At 38.9% G+C, this 19001-nt stretch overlaps 1 protein-coding gene across 3 annotated transcripts in view; it reads left to right on the forward strand.

Annotated features, from left to right (window-relative positions):
• The window catches only part of PCCA (propionyl-CoA carboxylase subunit alpha), a 274960-nt gene that overhangs the window by 185700 nt on the left and 70259 nt on the right, over positions 1-19001 (forward strand). For all 3 annotated transcript variants that reach the window (XM_026793634.2, XM_074535667.1, XM_026793635.2), the window contains one exon: positions 16700-16798. In XM_026793634.2, coding sequence (XP_026649435.2) covers positions 16700-16798 — 99 coding nt within the window. The remainder of the gene's footprint in view (positions 1-16699; positions 16799-19001) is intronic.

A 19001-nucleotide genomic window follows, 5' to 3' on the forward strand; every position in this document is an offset into this window, starting at 1 on the left:
CTTTTGTTGAAGCTTTACTGGTGCACTGAGGAATAGCAGATTCTTGAGGCCAGAGTCTGAATGGCTGAGGAGCAATGTGTTGCAGGACAGCCATGGGGCTGCGAGGCTGCAAGAAAGGGAGCCTTGGCCTGGCTTCTGCTTCTGGGACTGCTCAGAGGTTTTTGCCCAGTGACTGGTTTTGACACAACTGAGTAAACACAAAGTTTAGCTTAGGTTTTGTGGTCTTGCAATAAGTACAGTTATTATGTACTTGGTTGTTGCTATTGATCTATAAACATGAAACACTTGTTACCAAGAGTTGCCTCAAGTGCCATTTTTTACCCTTAAAAATTGAATATAACATATATGTAAAATATAACTTATGGTTTATATCAGCTAAAATCAGCTGTTCCACTTCTTGAAGTCTTTCCAGTTTTAAAAAGACCATCCTTTCTGTAGGGGAATGAATAATGTAGGTTAGCTTGTTTCTGTGGGCATTTATTACAGCCACACAGAACAGTTCCTGGAGAGGTTTTGCTATTTTTTATTTAACAGCAGTGAAAAACGCAATTATTCTATTTACTTGGCTTGCCACTATGGCAAAGAGTAACTCTTTGGACTGTGAGGAGGCAATGTTTGTTTTCTCTGGCTGCTCCTTGCATATGCTGCTCTGATTATGATTAAATATGAATATTTATTGATAAAATGGGGCATTTCTCAAGTTCAGTTAAATTGATTTTTTTAAATCCAAAATATAAGTGAAGACAACCCATCTTGTGTTTTGTGTAATGCTATTCATTATACAGAACTAATAGACAGTGTAGGGAATCAATAAAATATCACCATACATGTCAGATGAACATTAGGGCGGTAAATTCTTCATCAGGAAGAATCTGTAGGGGAAAAAAGGAAACAAAAAGCTAGATCAAAAGCGATGTGGGGAATTAATGTGGAGAAGATGAAAGGGAAGGAAACGAACAATAGGGTTGATGTAAGTGGAGGATTAGGTAAAGCAGAAGCAATCATTTTTTATGGAATAGATGAAAATAAATTGAGAATAATTGTTATGGGAGGTGCAAGTGGTGACAAGTTGAAATTGACGTGGATTTAATGGCCTGATGAAAACTAGAGCTTGTTCATGAATTGTGCCTATGATTACTTTCCAAGTAGATTTCTAATACTTCTTGTAGTATTGAGTGTTGTTCTGTCTGTGGCATTCACACAAGCTTATTGGATTCTTTAGAAAATTAAAATACTGTCCTGGCATCATTCAGCGTTATTTAGCTCCAGGTACCAATTTTATTTAAAATATTTGAAGTCAGGCAAACCCTCCATCCACATCTGCTGACTCTGTATACACAATGCTATGTTAACTGGCTTTGCTTAAAGGAATGTTTACAGACACAGTTCGTTACTTGGGTCTGCAACTTAACTCTGAAAGTTCCTAGAATACAGGATAAACTGAAATTATTATTAGGGCAAGATTTTGCCTGTTGGTAAGTACACTAAATGCTGTTAATAATGGCTTAGGAATAAGGAAAGCCTGTTTCCCAGAACTGTGCATTAGGCTGATGTATGGTTCTGTTATGAAGAGAGGACCTGGTGTTTCTGTGTTCCCTGGCTGTCCTCTGCTGTATCCCACTCCATGCAGAAGGTAAAGGAGCCGGATCCCTGGCTCTCAGATCTCATGGTCATCCCATTCTCTCACAGAGCAGCAGTAGTTCTGTAAACTCTGTGTCCTTGTGCTCAAGAAAGATCGCTGAGAAAAATCTGAAGGGACAGTGCCACCTTCTTTCTTGAGTCTTTTTCCCACAACTAGTAGGGAAGCCCTGAGTAAGGGGTGGAGGAGACATTTGTCCTTGAGGGAAATTTGTTTGTTCATTAGTTTAAAAGATTCTTCCTAGAGAAATGCTAATTTTTTCCCCATAATTCTGCCATAGTACTCACATCAGTCAAGAGCTATGATGATTACACCTGTAGGAGATTTTGTAACTTGTTATTCCTGACTGTTCTTTGTTTGCCAAAGTTCATCTATAAGTCAAAGCATTGGACATGGTGGTGCCGGAGGGAGGCAAGGGTGGTGTTGTGATATTATGTAGATCTGTCACGTATAATTTGGAGGCTGTCTCTTTCAACATTTTGCTGTTTTTCATAGCAGTGTATTCAAGCTCACTTCAATCCTTGTTGCTCTGTCTCTGCTGTTCTCGATTCCTCACCACCTTTTGAATAATGAGGCCTTGAATTGTAGACATATGATGGTACCAAGCTCTTTACAGCTCTCTCCCTACCATTTATGATCTGTTTGATTTTTCTCATGTGTGAAGTTAGCTTTGTTAAGATGATTTTCTCAGCAGAGCCTCTGTATAGACAGGGACTATGATTTCCCTGCTCTGAAATTGTGTCCCTTGCCTTTTTGACCTTGTTATAAAGTAGTTATTTTGTTGAATCCAAAATTAATTTTTTATTTATTGGTGTTTTCTTTTAGTGTTACTGAGCATTTTCCCCATAGTTTGTAACTTGTTATTGGGATTTTTTTTAAATGTTGCTCAGCTTTTAAACACTTTTTGTTTTCTACTTAATTTTTTCATTTTGCCTGCTATTTGCCTGCTGTATTTCCTGCTGATGTACTTGCATATAACCTTTCAAGCTATTAAGAAATATTAGGAAGGTCTTTTTGATTTATTTCATTGACCATTTCCTAAATTTTCAATTTCCAGCTACATTGATACTCTGGATTTTAGATGCAGCCTTCTGAAGGCCTGGATCTCAAAGAATGCCTTGCACAGTTATATTTTTTCTTATTTTTCTGGGTTAAAACTTGTATGGAGCAAAATCTTTAATGTTGTCTATTCAGTCTCTGTGGTCCTTCCAACTATTTGCTGTTATAATGTCAAAGTTAAATCTTGTTTCTTAGCAAGAACGAATTTCATATTTTTTGAAATAAATTGAGATCAGCTGATTGCTCCCCCATATCCTGTTATTGAAGGTAAACTGCAATTGCTTCTACTCTGTATGGATATACTGTCCTTGTGTAGTATGAGGTGAGTGATTTGGACTGATTTATCCCCTTAAAAGCAGGGATGCCCCTGGCAAAGTTTAGTCAGAATCATTGCATTCCTTACATTGAGCTCTTCTCCAGTCTTCTAAGAGAAGGAGGAATTTCTCTTATGGAGATTTTCTTGATTCTCTCATCCCTGAATGGAGCATCTCTGTGTTCTTGTGCAAGGACTGCTTTAAATGACTGGGATAGTGGAGTGTCCAAGAGTCCCCATCTCTTACACAGGATGTTTTCTGCAATGTTAGAGTGCTTCTGCAGTGTTAGAGCCCAGACAGATTTACTGGGCTTGGGAATTGGGCCCTCATTTAAAAGTGCTGGGAGAAAGGTGGGAAAGTGTTGTGACTTCTAGGATTTTAAATATGAAAGTGTGAGGATCCACAAATAAACCTCCCACATTTTCCCATCTCATTGATGTTTTACAGCTACACTGGAAGATATGAAATGATGGCTGCTAAAATGAAAGATTCTGTCTTGTCTTCTAAGTTTTTAGAAAAAGTTGATAGAAAATCAGATTAAGAAATATTGAGTTTCTGAAAGGTCCCAAAATGTTTTTAGAGATAGCACCATAGTACAATTCTATGAAAGATAAGCCTTGTGTGACAAAACCTAAAAAAAGAGGAAATCTAATACATTTCCCACATATTTAAACCAGCAAAGGCAACTGTAGTGTCAGGATGCCCCTTCTGTTGCTGCCTGAGAAGCAGTCATGGTTGTTGGGTATTTTCTGAGCATTTTCTTCCAATCTGATATCTAATTGATATCTAAATCATATCTCTGTAATATCAGTGTTGTAGTAAATATGCAGCCTAATGTGTAGTGATTGAATGTTTTATTTTTGACAGTGTAAAACTTGCTCTGTTCTTTTTGACAGCTGTTTAAAAGATGTGTATTTTTGATTTGTCCAAAATCTGAATATTTATAAGGGATTAAAATAACGAGGTTGTTTAGCAGGTGCTGACTGCAATTTTGTAGCTGCAGTATCATAATCACTTCATGAGGTTTCTGTGTTAAGGAAATTGTCTTTGTTTAATGCTAAAGGATGTAGCTAATCTGTCTCTAATGCCAAATTATTTCAGGGTGTGCACTTCACTTTTTCCCTTACATTTACGTAGATCGGAAAACTGAATGTTCCAAACAACTTGTGGAACAGTTTCCATATCAGCTTTATGTACTAAAAATGTAATTAAAATTGTTCAACCTAAAACGTAAGAAAGAACTCAAATTTAATTTATATGGCTTTTAAAAAGAAAATATTGTTTCTTATTTAAGTGATTTTGTTAGCATGGTGGATTTGAATTTACCCCAGTAAAAGTCAGTGGCAAGCCACTGTTGCCTATTTAAATATAAGTAGCTGGAACCTGGAAATACTGAATTTGAAGAGGTATCTATTCACACACATTACTTTTATGCCTTTTGAGTGAATTCATGGTAATCAGTTTGTTAACATAAACAATACAATCCCATTAACTTCTAAGGTAAATAGCATTAGATGCAAACATCTTTTTTACATTGCTACATGACTTGATTTGTTCTGCATATGGAAACACTTTAAAACTTTTTTGCATTTTCTCTTTTGTGTAAGTGGCTTATGACTCTTGTGATATTTCATCTTTTACCTGCTGTGTCAGCTTTGCATCCCTATCCCCTGTGCACTGGCCTGTGTTCTTCCCTTTCCTATTTATCACTGACACATCTGGACTGGTGACATTCTTATTCCCTATTCTACGTTTATTTTAAAGCTAGAGGAGGGGTTTCTAAAGAGGGAATATGCTTACTTACTGCTACTACTAATTCCTTACAGTTTTCCCTGCAAGATGGCTGGTGTGTTTTGATAAAAATGAGTATTTTTGTCTTGGTATTGGTCAAATATGCCCGAGACAGATTATTCAAGTATGAGGCTGGGGATTAGGAAATGATGGAATGGATTTGGTAAGGATTCATGATGCTATTACTTCTCACAGCTTCTGAAAATTTATCAGATAAAAACACTTGCTTTGGTTTTAAAGTCATCAAGCCTCAAAAGTAATCAAACAATGGGAATAGATATATAGGTATTTTTATTGCATCTAGACTGTTCTTCCTCAATGCTTACTTTTATTTCTAAAATGAAAGTCCACTTATATCTCCTAGGTCAAAGAAAAGGTCTCCTATAAACACTTTTCCTCATATTTGAGAAACATTAAAGCTAGTGTAGCTGTTACAATTTTATTGTTTACCTTAATCCAAATGCTTGGTAGAGCATACAGAAGTGATCTCTTTGGCTATTTGATCAAAGGACATTGCAGATGAGATCAAAAGAGATTTGGCTTTTGAAAGAATCAGGTTTGATTCTGTGATACGCTTATTGTTCTGAACCATCTGGGGCAGTTTAAGGAAGATATGAAATAGCAAATATTTAGCATGTGAAGCTTTTAGTTGAAGTGGTGAATAACCTTGGACTGGGTACATTCAAAGGACTGGTGTTGACCTATATCCTGTTGTGACAGCTGAGAGCAGCAGGTTGGAACTGCTGGATGAAATCCATACTCAGTTGCCCACTTTACTTTCTTCTTGTCACTACACAATGTCAAATCAAAGACACTTTTTTATTTTATTTTTTTTAACTGTTGCTTATTCTAGCTGTTTACTAATTCAAAGAGAATATGGACTTGGTACCATGGTAGTACAATGGGAAAAGTAATTTAAATCAGTGGCAGACTGTGTCCAGTCTGAGCACCCACCCTACATAACTAGGCCGAGGTGGAATACAACTTCCAGATATAATAATGTGGTGCTTTTCTTTCTCATTAGCTGTTTTGGTGCCTGCTGATTTTGTTGGATCTCTGTATCAAGTTGTAAATGGTGTGTGAAATAAAACACTTCTCAGCTGATGGATATGATCCTTATGATTACAAATGCTCTTCAGATTGCTGTGGTATGTTTTATTTAGATCAGACATGGAAATCTACCTAATGCATAATGCTCAGTTTAAAAAGAAGATGAGGCCAGATAAGAAAAAAGACCAGTAGAAGCCAGCTTTTGATATCTAGGTAGTAGTGCTGGGAGTTCCTCACTGGCCAGTATTAATTCCCACCCCTCTCCTAATTATGAAAACAAAAATTAGGGACTTGAGACTTACACTTGACGTGTCAGCAGCACATTGGCAATCAATGCAATAATTAATTAATTCTTGACTCTAAGCTTGAGATCCAGCTTCTGGTGATACAGTCTATTTTTTAAAAAAAATAAAATCTGTCTTAGCTTGTGTATCCTTATTACATAGCTTTCACTGAATCAAATGAATATTCACTAAATGAATATATGTATTAGGTGAATACTTAAAAAGAAAGAAATGTATTCCAAAATGTGGTTTTTCTAAAAGGGTAGCATGAATTTTAGTCTGTCGTGTTTTATAGTGGCACTTTGGTATGATAATGTCATTCTACTCTTTGAGAATTTATACTGTCAAGTGGGATAGGGCTTGGGGATCTCTGTGTGCCTCTGAAGTGAAAGAATGGAAACTTGGCAGCTCAAAGTCATTTTGGAATGAGGCTTGCTTAATGATTTCAGTATATAGACATGAATTGTGACTCAATAGCTACTAAACCAGCTCTGTCTACCTTATCACAGTCTGTTAATCGATGTGTTTTTAGCTCCCAGCATAATGCTCCTAGTCACACAGATCCTGTCATTGGCCCCTATGCTAAACCCCTTTTCAAGACAGAAAACAAGAATATCCTCAACAGATTATCCTATCAAACAAGGAAAGCTAAGTGCAATGCAGCTTTCAAAGTGCCCAGTATGCACAGATAGCAATACTGTTTGAACCACCTGCACTATTTTCCAGCTGCCTAGGAGCAATATCTGTAGCCAGGTTGGAGTGCATTTAGCTGGGCAGAGCCGGGGCATTTGTCTCTGTAGAGCAAAGTGAAAAGGAAAGTAAGTCATGTTCTTTCTTCTTTTTCACACCGATCCAATAACAATAGACACCCATATTCCTCAAACCAGCTGCACTTTTTGTGTCTGAAGCTGTTGCTAGCAGATGTCAATTACTTTTAATTGTTGTTTTATTTTCTTCATGTATTTTTAACTTCTCCCCCCCACCTCTTTTTGTAGCCTTAGTGGGCTCAGGCAGGTTACAAGTAGGAGATGTCATTTTAATAATGACTCCACAAGGAAAACTGAAGGAGTAAAACAAAGCATTTGCTGCAGTGAAGTGTTTTTGTTGCATGCAGCCTCTCTACTAGATTTTGCAGAGAGGATCACTTCCCTGGTGAATGCTTGAAGAAAGCCCTTGCTGATTAGAGGTGATGAAGGCCATCACTTCTCCCTCTCCTTTTGTTTTGATTCTGTTGTTGTTAAGCTGAGGAGCTGATGCCTGTTGTGTGCTCTTTTCCTTGGTCTCTATGCTGGCATGCTCCCATTTCTAAAGTGAGATCTACCAAAGCAGCTAATGGTAATTTGCATCTATAAGTGCTACTTTAAAGAAAAGAGAGATAATTTCAATGTGTGCACATGTGTTTGATTTATTCTAGTGGTTATGTGCTATTTGCTGCTCTTGTGATTGAGGACTGCCCATTCTGTGAATGTACTTAATACTTTGAAAACTTGAAAGTTATGATGGCACCCCACACAATGTCAAAATGTGCATTTGAAGTAAAAGCCCAGCAATTCAGCTCATCTGGACTTGTTCATAGCAGGTAAAAGGCTGCCTTGATGACACTTAGAGCAAATGAATTTCTCTCCTGCAGTCATGCACTGAATAAATTGCTTGATCTAGTTCGGTACAAAAGGACATGATCTATAAATAGTTAACAGAGCTTTCTTCAGGACAAGTGATCTATAGACTGGAACTCTCTCTTGGGGTCTTTTAAAAAAGTAAGTGCTGATATGAAGAAAAGGAAAGTTTGTTTTAAAAAAAGGCCTTTTTAATGAGATTGAAACTCACATACTTTAACTTCCTTTTGAAAGCATCTGGCCGACCACTTCAAAAGTCCAAAAGGCTAACCTTACAGTCACTTGAAGAAAAGAAAAAAGGTCAATCTGCTAATCTGATGTGAATATATTGTCAATAACTGAGAATACAAGATAAAACACCTGGTTAATTTGAATCATAGAAATTGCAGTCATATAAGCATCAGTGAATTCAATTTTTACAGTTTTAGGCTTAAAGGAATTTCTTTTTATGACACTTTTATACATTTGTCTATATACCACACTGTTGGCCACAGGGTCTCTCTCTGTCCTATATGCTCCTTCATGCACTTTTTTTGGCAACTAGTATTGCACGTTTTTAGACCACTGGTATTTGTAATAAGCAAAATTTTTAAGACATTTAAGTGTGCTAAAAGAAGTGTCCATATACCAAATTTCATCATATGGCATTTTAAGAAGGGAGAAAAATTCTATAAAATTGTAGACTCATTAATGTTGAAAAATATTTCCAGGATCAATGAGTCCAAGCTTTAATCAAGCACACTGTGTCAGTTAAACCATAGCACAAAGCCAGACTTCCAGGAGTGTGCTGTGGGAGACAGTTCCAAAGGCTTTACGATAGTCCAGGTAGGCATTATCCACAACCTTTCCCTCACCCACTAGGTGGGTCACCTGGCCATAGAAGGAGACCAGGTTGGTGAAGCAGGACCTGCCTTTCCTCAGCCCATTCTGGCTGGGCCTGATCCCGGGTTGTGCTGTCCATTCTGTGTGACTGCACTCAGTACACTCTGTTCCATAACCTTCCCCAGCCCCAAGGTCAGGTTGACAGGTGCAAATCCTCCTTCTGACCCTTCCTGTGAGTGTCACATTGGCCAACCCCCAGTCACCTGGGACAGGCTCAGTTAACCAGGGCTGGTGATCAGTGGTTGAGGGTGGCTTGGTGAGCTCTTCCAGCAGCTCCCTCAGTACCCTGGGATGGATCCCATCAGCCCCACAGAGCTGTGAGTGTCTCAGTGGCACAGCAGGGCACTCACTGCTTCCTCCTGGACTGCAGGGGCTCTGTTCTGCTCCCTGTCCCTGACTCCCAGCTCAAGGGCTGCCTGTCCTGAGGAAAACCAGTCCTTCTCTTAAAGACTGAGGCAAAGAAGGTATTAAGTACCTCAGTCTTTTCCTTTTCCTCAGCCTTGGTTGCAATGTTCCCCTCAGCATCCAATAAAGGATGGAGATTTTCCTTGGCCTTCCTTTTTGTTGTTAATGTATTTATAAAAACACTTTTTATTATATTTCACAGCAGTTGCCAGATTGAGTTCTAGCTGAGCTTTCGCCTTTCTAATTTTCTCTCTACATGATTCTTGTACTCTTCCTGAGTTTGCTGCCCCTTCTTCCAAAGGTCATAAACTCTCATTTTTTTCCCGAGTTCCAGCAAAAGCTTCCCGTTCAGCCAGGCTGATCTTCTTCCCGGCCATCTTGTCTTTCAGTACATAGCAATGGCCTGCTCCCACACCTTTAAGATTTCCATCTTAAAAGTATGTCCAGCCTTTCTGGACTCTTTGTTAATAAGAGTGGTTTCCTGAGGGACTCTGAATCGTTAAGTTCTCTTTTACTGAGTTGAGAGCAGTCATCTTGAAAGTGCTCTCAATGTGGATTTCCCTGACTCTATGACCTGTGCATGTAAAGGTGGGGTTTGGTGGCAGTGTGCCTGCAGGCCAGGGTGGTGATGGTGACAAAGGGGCAGGCACGTGTTGTTGGTGTGGATGTCAATCCTGTCAGTGTCTCCAGGGCACATCTAGCACTGGCACCAGCAAGCACAGTGTGTGCACATATGACTGGACAGAGCTTAAGAAGCAGAGATGTGACTGTGAGTGCTTGGAGGCCAGAAGGATCCTTAACTAGAAAGAAGAGAAAGCCATCTACTTAGAAATTTGCCATCTATTTAGAGAGTTTTTGGGAGACCAAATAATTCTGTGCCTACAGAGAAACTGAAAACTGAGTGTCCAGACTAGGAAATCACTTGAGCAGGTGAAGGTCACTGGATTGTTCAATTGAAAAAAAAAAAAGAAACATAGTACAGTCCCCTGATCTAGAGGAGGAAGTAGACTAAGACTTCTTTAAAGGACTGAAGGAAATCTCTGTCACTGGATGTGCTGGTCACAAGGACCCCGACATCTTCTGGAAGGGCAATGCATGGGATGAATGGTGGAAGGTTTTTGAACGGTGTTTGGGATAACTATTTCATACTGGTACTGGATGGGTGAACTGGTGTTGACACACCCAGATCTGCAGCTCACTTCCAAGGAAGAACTGGTTGAAGAGGTGATTCCAAAGGTAGTCTTGGCTGTGACAGCCATGAAATAAATGGCTGTTGTTTAGGATCCTGAAGGAAATTAAGAAAAAGATTAGCAGGGCATAGATCCTGGACACCAGGCTAGTGGATGTCAGCGTATTATTTATTTGTGCAAGGTGCTCCACTTGGTTGGGACAACTTCAGGTATCAGTGCAGGCTGGGGGATAAATGGATTGAAATTAGCCATACTGAGAAGGATTTGGGGGTGTTGCAGGATGAGAGGCTTCATGGGAGCTAGTAGTATTGTGGGGTGCATCAAAAACAGCATCGCCAGCAGGTAGGATGATGCTGTCTCTGCTCTGCTCTGGTGAGATCCCACCAGAAGTGGCATCAACCTCACAGACATCTGTGATAAATTGACAGGATTTGTGGTCTAGGGGAGAGCAATGAATGTCATTTACCTTGACTTTAACAAGTCTTTTGGCATGATCTCAGCTAACAAGATAAAAAGCCATTTGAGTGGTCAGACTCGGTGGGCCATGGTTAGCGGGTTGTAATCTGCTTGGAGGTCACCAAGGGCCTGCAAGGGTCTGTATTGTGACCAGTCATGTTCAACAACTGAATCAGTACCTCGATGCAGCAATGAGACTGCACAGTCCTTATATCTACAGAGGACAGAATTGGAGAAAGTGCTTAATGCAGTCAAGGGCAATGCTGCCACCCAGTGGGACCTGGGCAAGCGAGAGGAATGGGCTAATGGGAACTTGGTAAAACTGACCAAAGTCAATGTCTGTCTTGTAGACACAGTGTGTGATGTGGTCTGAGTTTTGAGTAGCAGGATCTAATGACCTCCCTCTATCTGCAGACTACACCTCTGTTAACAGAGCACAGGGCACTGATTGGAACTTTTGGTGCCAGGGCATGCTGCTGACTCAGTCACATTCTGCTGACATGTCTGCCCACACCACCAAATCCTTCTCCACAGAGCTGCTCCCTAGCCAGTCAGGTCCCAACATATCTTTGCAATGGGTTCATCCTTCCTAAATGCTTGACTTAAAAATTAGTCTTGAGTTTCATGAAGTTTTCATGAGCCCGTTCCTCTTGCCTGCCTAGGCCCCCTGATGGCAGCCCTGCTCTTGAGTGTTTCACCCAGTTTTGTGCCATGTGTAAACTTGATGAGAGTATACTGCCACCTCTTCCAGGACATGGTCCTAGAAAATGTCAAACACTTAGGGAGTAGTCAGAACCTGGGTCACTATCAAATACAGTCCAAAGAACAGCAGATAAAGCATATACAAGGAGAAGCTTAATTAATAAGAACTGCCCACATGGGAAATCTTACTGGGTTTCTTTGCATTTATGCATTATTCATTTGTGAATGACAACATAGGAAGCACTTTTTGGTTGCTGCTATTTCCTAATGTGGCAAATATGACTCTGATTTTGTTCAAGATTCTTAAAGGCAATGTGGAGAAAGTTAGAGCAAGTTGTACAAGAAGACCCAATAATTTCCAAGAAAATTCTGCAAATTACCACATGTTCTTACAGACTCCAGGTAGCCAGTAATTTTCATGATAAAGAAGTGTGTTGTGATTATTTGCTATGAGAATATATAGATGCAACATAGTGTTTGAACTCTTCTGCTAACTGTGATTTTTTTTTTTTTTACATTAAAAACTAGCAAAATGTTTTACAAAATGCCTGGGGTTTCATGCATCAAGCTTCTAAAGGAAGTCTTGGGCTCATCAGCCCCATAAAGACTTTCCTCGCGTTCTTGAGATTGCATGGGACTGCAAAAGGTAGGCTTTGAAAGAGGACAGTTTTCACTTGCCTTTTCCATTCCCATGTCTTTCTCTGTTGGATGGACAGTAGATTAGATGAGAATTTCATGCATTTTGTGAAAACTGACAGCCAAAACCTGTTTTGTCCAGCTCAGTTTGGCTTAGTCTGAGGTCACAGTAACCATGACCTCAGACTAAGCCAAAGTTCAAACTGTTACTGAATACTGCTGCCTATGGCTGGACCTTCTATTGCCACACTGCTACCAGCTCTCTGATCACTCCCTCTTCTGCACAAGAAGCAATACCTATCCTTTACCTGATTTATAAAAATGTAAAGAATCTCCTTGCTGTTTTGGCATGGATGGTGTGGTTGGCAGTGATGGAGGTAAGGAATCTTCTGCTTGAGACAGTTGCTTTTACACAGAAGAGGAGAGCTTTATGTAGGTTTGAACTGAGTCCTCAAATATATAACCTACCTTATTTTTATAAGAGTTATGCTTGCTGTTATTGTTCCTTCCTTGCAGGAACGATTTTAAGGTTCACTTTGTAGAGCCCTTGCTGCCCAGTGGATGTCCCTTAGATTAATAGCAGTTGAAGGGAGTGAAGGATATGACAGTGAATATTTATGTATATCCTGTGAAGAGTAAAGCCTGTTTACCTGAAAAGTGCATCTTCATGGGCAGCTGTCTTGATCAGAGAAAGACTTCAGCAAGGCAGGTCTGCAGAGTGTGATTTTTCATTTTCTAGATCTGATTGATTAGAGAATGCCATCACTTCCATTACAGCAAGAGGTAGAATTAAGGGCTGTAAGTCCTATGGCTAAGGGTGGCATAGCCAAGCCATTAGGGCTAGGACTCTCGAGTTAAACAGAGACCATGCTGAGAGGCAGAATTGAAACCATGGGATTAAATCAGCAGACTTAAGTTAGTCAGACTCAAGGCTGGCATGAGGAACTTCAGGCATAATGTTTTGAAGGACCAGGCAGGAAACAAATGCTTTAGCTGCCCTTTAGTCTCCTGGAAAACCACCTTCATTTCCAGGAGAAAAGAAGTGACATGTGCCAGATGTACGCGAGACTTTGCATTAGTAAATTAACAGGGCTATAACACTCAGGCTTGTGCTGCCTTCTTTAATTGCCTGACATGCACACAGAATGCCAAATTATGTTCTCTAAAGGAAACTGAATGCAGATTATGCTTTGCAGCTCTTTGCACTATTGGTTAGCTGGTACATATCATGCTGAACATCAGGAACTCACTCCACAAGAGGTGAAGGGGCTGCTACTTGTGTAGTTCAGGTGCATGCCAGCGAAAGTCTGCAAAGTTGTGACAATGGGGTAAGCTGTTGACCTTTTTCTAGCATTGTACCTTGGACTTGTCACTCTTCTTTCTGAGAGCTCATTTACAGTAGCTTTTGAATTGGAAATAATTATGAACAACTGTGGCTGCTTTTATCTTTTATGTCCTCACATAGGGACATACAAACCTTTAAAAAAAGGGATAATTCACCACCGCTATGTCGCGTGGGTGTAGTGCAGCAATGCAAGCATAGTTACTGTAGATGCACAGACACATGTGTATACTTGGAACTGAGGAGTTAGGAATAAAGCTACACTATATAGGTGTGGTGTAAAGCACAATGTGACCCACTGCAGCAGTGAATTGACTGGGATCATCTCCCTGCAGTTCAAGTATTAGCATCCATTGAAAGGTGATTTGTTCTTGGCTGTCTTAGGAGCAAAGAAACAAAGTAAAATGGGAAGTAGTCAGTATAATGTTAATTATATTGTTAATGTTAATCCCCATGTTCCCCTTCACACCCTGAACCCTCACCCCCAATCCTAAAGCAAAAAGGTCCTGGTTTTATTGCAGTATTTATTATGTTCAGTTATGATACCCCTTGCTAAAGCAGGAATGAAAGCAAATGGAAATGTCTGACAAGTTCTTCTACCATCTTCTCTCTTCCCCTGTTTCTACTTGCTAGCCTTGCTAAGCTGTTAACTGTTGAGCTGCAGAAAGAAGGTTTGCTCTATTAGATAAAGTATTGGTTTGATTTCAATCTCCATCTGCTTTTGGCACACAGTGTCCCATCTTCCCCTCCACCCCTGCCTTTTCCCTCATTTGTAGTAAAAGTAACGTGATCACTACACAGTAAATATGTTGTCCTCAATCCTTGTTCATTTTCTCTGATATCATGTCCTGTCTTTGTCATCCTATCTATTGGAGCATAGGCAGTGAAATTTCCTTGCGTTTCTCTTGGCTTCACATCATCAGTTGTTTACACGTGGTGCTAATAATGCAAAGGTGGTGGGGTCCATCCCTGTATAGACCATTAATTTAAGAGTGGAACTTAATCATCCTTGTGGAACCCTTCCAACTGGGAATATTCTGTGATTTCTGTGATCTTCCTCAGTTGCACATACCATGGTGAGTTGCAGGTGAAGGCAGCTAAGAGCCTGCAGCTCCATTCTGTGAGAAGTCTGCTGCAGTTTATGGGATAAGCATTAGTTCATATAACCCTTCCTCTGACCCTCTGTTCTTTCTTGAATAGACAAACCATAATAGTGGCAATGTATTATCTGCTGGTTTCTCTATTGCACATAAACAGCCTGGTGTGCCATGGTCTGTTTAGACTTAGCATCTGCTTGCTCTCTCCTTTCAGGGTGGTTTCCACCAGAAATGTATTGATATTAATGTAATCAAGAATCAAAAATGGAGAGACTTATATAGACCCTTGTGAGGGATTTTGGACAGGTCTTTTACCACTGTGACAAAGAGGTTTACTTCTCTTTTGCTCATCTGTACAGTGACAAAAGAGCTAATGATTAGACTGAGTTTGTTGTGGAGGTATTGACTTGCATCCTGCCCCTGGAACACCCTTTGCTAGGACTGTAGATTTTCTCTGAGGCTGCATGTAAATCCTACACTGCCACAAGCAGTATGGTGTATACTTGAAAGATTTTTTGGTGACCAGTAGCCTGGTCTGCTTTGATGGTGTCTCACTTCTATCCCTGGAGACACATGGTAAGTGATGTTTTCTAATCCAGACTCCAGTGAAGACAGTCTTTCTGCAATAGCGACATTTATAGAATGTCTTTTAGCAATAGTGACATTTAAAGAATTTAAATAATTGCCAAAGTTCAGTTGGTAATCACAGAGGGTTGAGACAGAGCACTGGATTTGCTTTTCTCCATTTGGAAAAGTCTTTTTGAGATCTTTCTCCTGTTCTCAAAAAAGAAATTATTTGCTGATATGCGTTTGCTGAGAGCGGTCTGGGCTCACCAGAGGTTCCAGCTGCTCTGCAGTGCTCTGGAAATGCAAACCAGCTGCAGGTCTGGCTTAACTCAAGCCATGTTTGTGGCTGGTTTGCATCACTGGAGCAGTGTAAAGTACCTGAAGCATGCCAGCTAATCTGGCCTATTGGTGAACCATTATAAATGACTTGTTTTTCTTCTTGTTCTTTACATGTAACTTTATTTATAGTCTAAGCCTGTGGAAATTGCATAGATTGTATCACTAAGGCAAACTTTGTGTTCTAAACTAAAGTCTATAAAATTAGAGTGTTTTTTAAGCCAGAACTTTTCCCTCTTAACTGAAATAAATTTATCAAATTACACACTGTTCCTCTGCACTTCGCTGTTACGGATTTCTTTAAAGATGCTTCATATTATTTTTAGATCAAATAATATAAGTCTGAGACCTAAAAGAGTAGGCTTTATAAGTTTTATTTTGCAAAAGGTGTGCAAAGCTTTTATTCTAAATGCATTGAATTTTTTTTCAAGTTTATTGAGAATGTATGCAATATAGTAAATAGCTACCTACCTTCAATAGTATGATGACTGTTCAAAATATGCCATAAATATTAACTACCAATTACATTAGTCCATATGTAATAATTTTTTTCATAACCATCTTTTTCTCTGAGGCTGTTACAGTGTTGAATGTGTGATGTGTGTTTTTAAACACTATAATACAATGAAAGAATGATAGAAGTGTCATTACAGCTGCACTGGTCTACACTTTTTTCAGAACCCAGAATTTTTGCTCTTCACCTAGAAATATTTTTGCATAATTAATATGGTATGATTTAAAATAAAACCCACTTTCTGGATAAGCATATTGACATTCGAGTGAGAAATTGTATTTCTCTGATCACCTGTATATTGAAAAGAAACATGTCAGAATTTGCAAAATTTTTCTAGACTTTGAGGCAAAATGACGAAGAATTAATTACTGCCTCATATTAATTAAGATAACAATGCAAAGCCCTTCATTAGAAGCATAGGAAAAGTTCTTCCTTGGTCCTTGGAGAGAATATTATATGCAAGCCCTGTTGTGTGGGTTGCAAGGTGTCACTGGAATTTATATGCATTACTTGTCTAATTGCAGTAAATGTAGCATGTCCAGATAGGTTTAAAAGTTGGATGGCTGTTTGTTACTTGCTGGAAATCACTTGAAACCTTGCTACTCAGAGGCAGCTGTTCACAGGTCCTTCACCTCTCCCCAGAGATAGCTGGAAGACTCTGTTGTTGGACCCTGTCTTTTATGGCAGAAGCAGTAAACATGACAGGTTGTTTGGGAGCCATCTGTTTTAAAATGGTTGCTGCTTTGTATGCAGTAATGAACTTGAGATCAGTTTTCTGTCTGTCTTCAATAGTAACAGCCTTGTTTGGTGTCACAACAGGTGGAAGTTGATGGGATGAAACTAAATGTGACCAGCGAGTGGAACCTGGCTTCACCCTTGTTGTCTGTCACCATTGATGGCACTCAGAGGACCATACAGGTAATCTCACCAAAGCCTCTTTGGGCATACAAATAATACTGAAACGTGGGGTCTAAACCTGCTGCATCACAAAATTGATGTGATGTTGTACAAACAGCAGAATGTTTTTACTTTGGCACAGATTCACTCCACTAGAGCTCTGGATGCACTCCACGTTACTTACATAGAGTTTTGAATGAGAAGTTCTGTATTTAGACAGAAGTTTACCCCAGCTTATAGGCTGTCTTTATTTAATGTCTTGTGAGGAGACAGAGTTTCTTAATCATGTGAAAAATAAGAAATGCTTTACTGCAAAGAACCAACCAACCAACAAAACTGATCAACCAAAGTAAAATGAAAAAACTCCCTCCTAACCTAACCCACAACAGAATCCCACATGGGGACCTACAGTAAAATTAGTCTCTCCCTCATGTGTGGATTGTGTGATTGTTACACTTCTGGGCCTTTGCAGTTTAAAAGTCACAGGGCAGCACATCTCCTATGTAATATGTTCTTTTATATAAGAAATATGATTAGTGCCATGATTTGAGAAGATAAATGTAGAAGACATCCCAAACTTGTGACTCTAACAAAAGAGGACTGAAGAGCTTTAAGTTGTTGTATTTTCTTTTCTTCTGACCACTTAAGTCTTTGAAACCTACTCCACACACCAGAGAGTGCTTTTCTAAATGTAACCTCAGTCATAATTTATATATTTCCTGACAAATAATTTCTTTACAAATATCTGTTGATCCTGGCAATAATGAAAAACAAATCAAAACTTATTGAAAGTATTTTTCTACATACAACAGTATCTATTTCCTATACATTTATCAGTGATACAATGGTCAGATTTATCATAATTTACAATGAAATACATGAATTTAGTTTTTCATTTTACCCTTGGTAAATTACTCAACTGGAAGATACTATTTTTGCTTTGATTGAATTTAAAAGACTGCAACTCTAAAATAAATAAAAAATTGTTGTATCTTTCAAAGTCAGTATTGCCTGAGAGTGAAATTTTCATTATGTTCCCAAGTAAATTCTGGACTTAAGTTCTGTAGATTTCTTGGGAGGTTTATGCAAGCTTCAAGGAGTGTGTATATCTACAATAATTTTCTATTTTTAGGTGTGTTTTTGGTGTGTCTATATCTAAACCAATTTTCTATTTTTAGGTGTGTTTTTCTTTTTTTAATATTTTAATACTGGCCCATTTTGGTGCCATTTAATAAAGTACATTCCTGATTCTGAACAGGAAAAAATACCAGTGTATGAATCTATAAAACCTGCCTAGGTGAAAAGCATTATCTTTAGAGTGGATAACTGTGTTCACCAGACCTCATTGCAAACTATATTATTATATGACTGGATATATTACTAACAGTAGTAACACCATTTAGCTAATAAGAGTTGAATTTGCACTTAAAATTAGTTTGAAAATTAGTGATCATATGATCTGAAGAAGCTTTCTTCTAGGAGCTGAGTCAGCAGCAGTGTTACTTGCACTCCCTGAGTATGACCATGAAATACTGCAGATCTAGCCACAGCAACACGCAGTGAGCTGACTGTATGGTATCCAGCCAACAGAATGTGGAATAAGCACATATGTTGTTTTCTTCTCAGATTTTATCTGCCTTTGCTTTTAGCAAAGAAACTCAGTAGCTTGAGAAGTTATTAATCTTTTAGTGTATATATGTAAATTTATGGGAACCTTAAACTTGACCTCTAATAGTCACTCACTGGAATCAAAATTGGTTTTTTGGTTATATATTTCTTAGACTTGCCCCACTGCAAGAACCAAATTAGACAAGTGTATTCCTGTAGGTCAATTTGTCTCCAAAAGCAATTGACCCCTGAGTCTTGAAGTATCTTCTTTCTGCAAAACTTAGCCCTAGAGCCATTTAAGCAACAAATATGGATGAATCGAATAATTCCAGCTGTGCTTTATTAATTTTCAGCCAATCTAATTTTTTTTCATAGTCGGTTTCATTCTTCTAACTTTGCTCGACCAAATACAATCTTTGTGAATGTTTTATTCCTTTGAAGGTTGGATTTATGCACCTTTGGCTCAATCCTGCAGTCTGGCCACAATCTAGCAAAGCACTTAAACAGAAACAGGGAATAAATAATTTTAAAATGTTTTGGTTTGAAATATATTTATGTAATTATAGTGTAGACATTCAAATTTTTGCATCTGTTGCATGTTTAAAAACAAGTAGTA

This window comes from Zonotrichia albicollis, chromosome 2 (assembly GCF_047830755.1).
Source record: "Zonotrichia albicollis isolate bZonAlb1 chromosome 2, bZonAlb1.hap1, whole genome shotgun sequence".
In the NCBI taxonomy this organism is placed as follows: Eukaryota; Metazoa; Chordata; class Aves; order Passeriformes; family Passerellidae; genus Zonotrichia; species Zonotrichia albicollis.